This window comes from Coregonus lavaretus, assembly GCF_964263955.1.
Source record: "Coregonus lavaretus genome assembly, chromosome: 13".
Lineage (NCBI taxonomy): Eukaryota > Metazoa > Chordata > Actinopteri > Salmoniformes > Salmonidae > Coregonus > Coregonus lavaretus.
Genome location: NC_140000.1, coordinates 14,713,479 through 14,721,613, shown reverse-complemented (window position 1 = coordinate 14,721,613; position 8,135 = coordinate 14,713,479). Strand labels below are relative to the sequence as shown.

The 8,135-nt window shown below is 41.1% G+C and overlaps 1 protein-coding gene and 1 pseudogene across 2 annotated transcripts; one reads left to right on the top strand and one right to left on the bottom strand.

The window, feature by feature from the left end:
- On the bottom strand, nucleotides 1–5,924 carry hcst (hematopoietic cell signal transducer). Its single transcript, XM_084175062.1, has 5 exons — nucleotides 5,895–5,924; nucleotides 5,132–5,206; nucleotides 971–991; nucleotides 656–787; nucleotides 1–194 (listed from the first exon to the last, which is right to left on the bottom strand). The coding sequence occupies exons 2-5, from the start codon at nucleotides 5,178–5,180 to the stop codon at nucleotides 151–153; spliced, it is 246 nt and encodes an 81-aa protein (XP_084031188.1). The 5' UTR covers nucleotides 5,181–5,206; nucleotides 5,895–5,924; the 3' UTR covers nucleotides 1–150.
- Nucleotides 5,925–6,509: 585 nt separating this feature from the next.
- On the top strand, nucleotides 6,510–8,135 carry LOC311139245 (nuclear factor 7, brain-like; annotated as a pseudogene). The gene is made up of 6 exons: nucleotides 6,510–6,545; nucleotides 6,647–6,780; nucleotides 6,848–7,076; nucleotides 7,205–7,227; nucleotides 7,305–7,423; nucleotides 7,588–8,135. The product of its transcript is annotated as a nuclear factor 7, brain-like (transcript).

The window sequence follows — 8,135 nt, the reverse complement described above, 5'->3', positions numbered from 1 at the left end:
TTCACCAGGAGGTGGCAGTGAATAGCAGTTCATTGAGACACTTCAAATCAAATAAAGTCACTGGAATGTCTTGAGAGACATGATGTAAAACTAGATCACACCGTATATACAAATATATCTAATATGTATTCTGGTGCTTTCTGAGGATTCTTAGATTTTGCAGTTTGCCCTGACATTCATGTAGACTTCATCAGCTAGAGAGGGAGAGAGAGAGAGAGAGAGAGAGAGAGAGAGAGAGAGAGAGAGAGAGAGAGAGAGAGAGAGAGCAAGAGAGAGACCATTAGAGCTCTCAAACATATTCTTACATACAACATACTAGTGATATTTAATGATTTACAGTTGACTGATGGTAATTGATTATGTTTTCTAAGCACATAATAAACAGTACATGTGTTACAGAGTCTAAGGGGTTAACTTGAATATTATAGAGCTGTTCATAGTTCCTTCAAATTCTAGAATGAGGATACAAGGGAAGCAACATCATCTTGGCAGGGATGCAGGAACCATGACAAGAAAAGGGGGAAGTTAAACTTTCATAAGTATAATATTGTGACATATAATATTGCTCATAGTGGGCATTGGACAGAGGCCCATGATCCAATGGAAGCAGTAGATACATATTAGGTTCATGAAAAAACCCTGCATGGCACTTTACCCCTCTCTTTTTGACGTCTGCGTCGGCTGGCACAGTGGTATGTGACAATGACAATGGCAACGGTCAGGATCACGTCTGCAACGATGATGCCAGCCATGGTGCCAGGCTCGATCCTGTAGCAGGACGGGTTATCTGGTAGAGGTGGGTGAATAATAGAGAAAATAGATGAGAGGGGACGGAGGACAAGAGTGGGATGGGTGAAAAGGGATAGGAAAATTATTTATTTATTATTTTGGTCTCCAGTGTGTGAAAAATATGGAATTTGTCCTGATGTTATGCTTCATACGATATGTGTTAATCATGATATACTTGTACCTGGATCAGCCACAACCTTTTCTTGAAGAGACAAATGAGAAAGAGATCATTATCAGTGTAATTCTATTATACACTGAGTGTACAATACATTAAGAACACCTGATATTTCCATGACAGACTGACCAGCTGAATACAGGTGAAACCTATGATCCTTTATTGATGTCACTTGTTAAATCCACTTCAATCAGTGTAGATGAAGGGGAGGAGAAAGTTGAACCCTAAGGTCAAATCCACGCCCAGCAGAAATCCAATTAGCATAATAAAAACATCTCCAAAAAACCCATCAGTTAAAGCTAGAGATATCCGTTATTTATTTATTTTTGCATTGGATGCGTCTTAATCCACCACCTCAGCCTATGTTGCACTTCTGCATTTGCGGTGAAAGATGTGAGCTAGAGCGGTGTATGTCAGACCATGAGACATCCCGAAAATTGGACTTCGTCAAAATCGTCAGTAGTGTCCGAACAGTTTGGTCTACAAACAATTGTGAATTATGAACCCTCTATGGAAAGAAGAGACTCTGTTCTCCGTTTTGCTCTACGACCCCCACAAGTGGGACTCGTCTGAGGTCGGTACAGACGATCTGTCAACTTCTGTCTGTAGCGTCCGAACAGTTTGGGCTACACACTGTGGAACGGTGAGACTCTCACGAATACGCACAAGTCAGTTGTTTTGTTCTAGGATGCCCACAGACCTCACAATGACTAGTCTGAAATTCCCCCGGTACCAGTTGAAAACATTTATGGAAGTACAGTACCAGTCAAATGTTTGAACACATCTACTCATTCCAGGGTTTTTCTATATTTTTACTATTTTCTACATTGTAGAATAATAGTGAAGACATCAAAACTATGAAATAACATATGGAATCATGTAGTAACCAAAAAGTCAAAATATACTTTACATTTGAGATTCTTCAAATTAGCCACCCTTTGCCTTGATGACAGCTTTGCACACATTCTCTCAACCAGCTTCACGAGGTAGTCACCTGGAATGCATTTCAAATAACAGGTGTTTCTTGTTAAAAGTAAATTTGAGGAATTTCTTTCCTTCTTAATGCGTTTGAGCCAATCAGTTGAGTTGTGACAAGGTAGGGTTGGTATACAGAAGATAGCCCTATTTGGTAAAAGACCAAGTCCATATTATGGCAAGAACAGCTCAAATAAGCAAAGAGAAATATCAGTCCATCATTACTTTAAGACATGAAGGTCAGTGAATCTGGAAAATGTCAAGAACTTTGAAAGTTTCTTCAAGTGCAATCGCAAAAACCATCAAGCCCTATGATGAAACTGGCTCTCATGAGGACCACCACAGGAAAGGAAGACCCAGAGTTACCTCTGCTGCAGTGGATAAGTTAATTAGAGTTATCAGCTTCAGAAATTGCAGCCCAAATTAATGATTCACAGAGTTCAAGTAACAGACACATCTCAACATCAACTGTTCAGAGGAGACTGTGTGAATTCATGGTCGAATTGCTGCAAAGAAACCACTACTAAAGGACAAGAAACACAAGCAATAGACATTAGACCGGTGGAAATCTGTCCTTTGGTCTGATGAGTCCAAATTTGAGATTTTTGGTTCCAACCGCCGTGTCTTTATGAGATGCAGAGTAGGTGAATGGATGATATCCACATGTGTGGTTCCCACCGTGAAGCATGGAGGAGGTGGTGTGATGGTGCTTTGCTGGTGACATTGTCAGTGATGTATTTAGAATTCAAGGCACACTTAACCAGCATGGCTACCACAGCATTCTGCAGTGAAACACCATCCCTTCTGGTTTGCGCTTAGTGGGACTATCATTTGTTTTTCAACAGGACAATGACCCAACACACCTCCAGGCTGTGTAAGGGCTATTTGACCTAGAAGGAGAGTGATGGAGTGCTGCATCAGATGACCTGGCCTCCACAATCCCCCGACCTCAACCCAATTGAGATGGTTTGGGATGAGTTGGACCGCAGAATGAAGGAAAAGCAGCCAACAAGTGCTCAGCATATGTGGGAACTCCTTCAAGACTGTTGGAAAAGCATTCCAGGTGAAGCTGGTTGAGAGAAGGCCAAGAGTGTGCAAAGCTGTCATCAAGGCAAAGGGTGGCTACTTTGAAGAATCTAAATTCTAAAATATATTTGGATTTGTTTAACACTTTTTTGGTTATTACATGATTCCATATGTGTTTTTTCATAGTTTGGATGTCTTCACTATTATTATACAATGTAGAAAATAGTAAAAATAAAGAAAAACCCTTGAATGAGTAGGTGTGTCCAAACTTTTGACTGGTACTGTATATATGAAGACTGTTTAGTGCCAAAAATAAAGAGTTAAATACAAGTTTTTAAAAAACAACAACAAAAATGATAGCTTCTTGTCGAACATCTCATTCAAAAAGCATGGGCATTAACCTGGAGTTTGTCCCCCCTTTGCTGCTATAACAGGCTCCACTCTTCTGAGAAGGCTTTCCACTAAATGTTGGAACATTGCTGTGGGGACTTGCTTCCATTCAGCCACAAAAGCATCAGTGAGGTCGAGCACTGATGTTGGGTGATTAGGCTTGGCTTGCAGTCGCCATTCCATTTAATCCGAAAGGTGTATGATGGAGTTGAGGTCAGGGCTCTGTGCAAGCCATTCAAGTTCTTCCACACTGATCTCGACAAACAATTTCTGTATGGACCTCGCTTTATGCACGGGGGCATTGTCATGCTGAAACAGAAAAGGGCCTTCCCCGAACTGTTGCCACAAAGTTGGAAGCACAGAATCGTCTAGAATGTCATTGTATGCTGTAGCGTTAAGATTTCCCTTCACTGGAGCTAAGGGGCCTAGCCCGAACCATGAAAAACAGCCCCAGACCATTATTCTTCCTCCACCAATCTTTACAGTTGGCACTATGCATTCGGGCAGGTAGCATTCCCCTGGCATCCGCCAAACCCAGATTCGTCCATCGGACTGCCAGATGGTGAAGCGTTATTCATCACTCCAGAGAACGCGCTTCCACTGCTCCAGAGTCCAATGGCAGCAAGCTTTACACCATTCCAGCCGACGCTTGGCATTGCCATGGTGATCTTGTATTTGGCTGCTCGGCCATGGAAACCCATTTCATGAAGCTCCCGACGAACAGTTATTGTGCTGACGTTTCTTCCAGAGGCAGTTTGGAACTCGGAAGTGAGTGTTGCAACCGATGACAGATGATTTGTACACGCCACACGCTTCAGCACTTGACAGTCCCGATCTGTGTGCTTGTGTGGCCTACCACTTTGCAGCTGAGCCATTGTTGCTCCTAGATGTTTCCAGTTCACAATAACTGCACTTGCAGTTGACCGGGGCAGCTCTAGCAGGGCAGAAATTTGACTAACTGACTTGTTGGAAAGATGGCATCCTATGACGGTGTCATGTTGAAAGTCACTGAGCTCTTCAGTACGGGCCATTCTACAGCTAATGTTTGTCTATGGAGATTGCATGGCGGTGTGCTCATTTTTATACACCTTTCACCAACGGGTGTGGCTGAAATAGCCGAATCCATTAACTTGAAGGGGTGTCCACATAATTCTGGCCATGTAGTGTATCTCTCAGATATAGGACAGACACTTCAGACCAAACTTCCCTTTGATTTTTTGGGGGGACTATCTGTTGTTCCATGTAATGACTGTTATTCAATGCGTTTGTATGAGCTAATAGCAGTAAAGCCCAAAATAATTGTTCATTAAATAATGTATTCATATTTTGGGGGGGATACTTCAAGGGGTCTTAAAATTCTAAATCAAAAGGGAGCAGTGCAACTCAATGTTAGGAGGTGTTCCTAATGTTTGATATACTCAGTGTATACTGTACACATATAGCTTCAGTAAAAACAATGTTTCCTATTTCACTAGAATGTCTGAGGGTGAGAAGTCTACATGTAGAACACCAATAGAGGCTGCAGTTTAGTTTCTGTTTACCCAAACTGCTTTGTGGTCTTATTTTCCTGTGTGGGACCACCTTGTATATTTGCAAGGGTGCAGGCACACGCATGCACACACACACACGCATGCACACACACACACACACACACACACACACACACACACACACACACACACACACACATATATATATATATATATATACACATACACACACATCAATTCAGATAGGGTTGTGAATATAGGTGTGAACGTTCATCACATCACTTACCACAGAGGCAAAGGAAGAGAACCATCAGCAATGCTGCATTGTCTGCCATTTTCTGTGATTACCACCGTACAATATCTGCTGGAACAGAACACAATACCATTAACATCATTTGGGTCTGCATTTAACAACACAATATCCCTATGGAGAAATGTAAAGTCACCACACAAGAAGACATTTGGTTTATTGAAGCATCAATGTTTACACCAACATTATATGAGCTGCATGGGTTTCACGTGGGAACACAAACTACTCTGAATCCCTGGTTGTTGTATTGGTTCCCTTGCGTCCACCTTGTCAATAAACAGAAGGCATACACATCTGACTGCCATTTCAGTGGAACAGAAGTAGAACAGCTTGACTCTAAACTTTTTTCCACAGAAAATGTACTTCGGAAAGGTCACCTACATAAGAATGAGTCACATATGGTTGTGGGTGTTCAATAAAAAAGTTTCAGTGTATTTGCAATTGTGAAGATAGGACTGGCTGATAAAAAGTTGTATATTCCCCCCAAAAAATAACAGTTGAATATGCTAAACAGATGTGAAATTATTTTTAAAATAATGTAGTTGAACAAAACAATTATCATTCAATTCAAAAATCTGAAATGACCGAATTAAAATGTAACACATATCAATCAAATTATCTGAATTGAGAAAAACATTTCAACATGTGTCTTTTAGTGGAGTGCTATGGAAACAACACTCCAAGTAAAAAGTTAAAAAAGAATAAAGAAAATAATACATTGTAAACAGAATGATCTTACCTCAACATAAACGTATCTACAGGACCTTCTACGATGATCAGTTACTGTCTTTCACTAGGGCTTGCTAGGAGTTTTCACTTTTAAATAATGACAGGTTTCTCTGCTCCTCCCACTCCTCCTCCCCTGTTTACCTTATATGTCTGATTCAATACACTGCCTGTTTGTCGGCCTTTACAATTCTGAAAGTTATATTGTAGTTTTGCCAGCCTGCACATTTTGAAGTTGGTTTGATGTTTATAGTTTCAAATTGGTGGAAAGCAAACAATAAGCATGCAAGAGAACAGCATTATTCTTGGCGAAGCAAACACACTAATGATAAGTATACAGAGAAGAGTATAACTGCAGAAATCTATGACCCTTGTGCTGCTATTATATAGAGCTCCATCCTTGACTCAACTGAGCAAGAGGGATTCAAGTAAGAGGGATTCAAGTACAGAATAGAACAGCACTGTGACATTCAGCTATTTAACATTCAACTAACTTACATTGCATGACTTACTCATGATTTGAAAATAATCAAGATTCAAAACAACCGTGAGCAACTCCAACTCTTTTGTCTGGAGGATAAACAACCCATATGTGTGGTGTGTCAAAATTTGAAAAAGCACAAGAGTCATGACCACTGCCCAATACATGACATTGCACAGTATCGTAAGGTAGTTGATAATATAGAACACTTCTTCAGATGGTGAAATTGAATGTATTTGATAATTCACTGTTTTACACCCAACTTCTATGTTGTTTCATTAAAGGAGGTTAAGACTGCACTGAAGCCCTTACAGGAGAAGCTGAAGGTCTTCAATGACGTTAAACGGACTTGTGATCAAACAGCAGAACACATTAAAGAAAGAATACAGAGTGATCGCAGCCACAGTTCCACCCTGTGGTATTATGGATGATAAAATGATGATTGGTGTTACTATCAGACACATTCTTATTTGCTATCTACAGAGCCAGGCTCAGCACACAGAGAGGCAGATCAAGGAGGACTTTGAGAAGCTTCACCTGTACCTACAAGAGGAAGAGAAGGTCAGGATAGCTGTACTAAGGGAGGAAGAGAAGCAGAAGAGTCAGAAGATGAAGGAGAAGATTGAAGAGATGAGCAGAGAGATATCATCACTTTCAGACACAATCAGAGCCATAGAAGAGGAGCTGGGAGCTGAAAGCATCTCATTCCTACAGGTAAGGACAACTGTACTTTTCATATTTTATAGAGAGCATTCTTCACCAGGTCTTTGTTCTAAGTTTGTTATAACCAAAATACTTGGTATAATAAGAGATGGATAGAAATTGATTTAGTTTATCTGCAGCACTACAGGGCCACCTTGGAAAGGTAAGTGATCTGCCTCCGGTCTCTCTTTTCTCAGTGGTTCTGTATCCAACCCCACTGACTCCTTACTGTTCTTCCAGAACACACTGCACACAGCCGGACTGTGAGAGGGTTTCAGGACGACTGATTGATGTAGCAAAGCACCTGTGAAACCCACAGTATAGAGTCTGGGAGAAGATGCAGGGAACAATTCAATACAGTGAGTATTAGATACAATTGGGATAAAACGTTACCGCAACTAACATTTTCCTATTCAGAAAACAAGAAATATGCTTAGTGAATGAAATTTAGGCTGAATAATAAGATTATGTCCCTACCTCAATTTTAATTTCATTATGGTATGTTTGTGTTGTCTCTGTTCAGCTCCAGTGTCTCTAGACCCCAACACTGCAAACCCACATCTAATATTGTCTGATGATCTAACCACAGTGATAAACAGTGATGAGATACTTCAACTTCCTGACAACCCAGAGAGATTTGATGACTATACAATGGTCCTGGTCTCTGAGGGCTTTAACTCAGGAACACACAGCTGGGACGTTGAGGTTGGGGACAGTACAGAATGGATCGTCGGTGTGATCACAGAGTCTTGCCGGAGGAAGGGAGACATCGGCATGTGTAGAGGATCCTGGGGTGTGGTTTTTAATGGATAGGTATGTAACACATGCTCTAATGGTGCCACTTGTTCACAGACTCGAGCTCCTAACAGTGAGACAGAAACCCAAGAGGGTCAGAGTGCAGCTGGACTGGTACAGAGGAATGCTGTCATTCTCTGACCCAGATAATAACATACATTCACACACACTTTCACTGACAGAGTCTTTCCATACATCAGGAATGGTTGTACTCTCCATCCTCTGAAGGTGATACCAGTGAAGGTCTCTGTAACAGCGGATACTGCCTCCATCTGA

What these genes read in the sequence shown, in the direction of transcription:
- hcst (XM_084175062.1), bottom strand. Translation starts at nt 5,180, where the DNA reads ATGGCAGACAATGCAGCATTGCTGATGGTTCTCTTCCTTTGCCTCTGT. An exon ending in AAAGGTTGTGGCTGATCCAG is followed by an intron (nt 788 to 970) that starts GTACAAGTATAT and finishes CACCTCTACCAG; the next exon opens with ATAACCCGTCCTGCTACAGG. An exon ending in CAGACGTCAAAAAGAGAGGG is followed by an intron (nt 195 to 655) that starts GTAAAGTGCCAT and finishes CTCCCTCTCTAG; the next exon opens with CTGATGAAGTCTACATGAAT.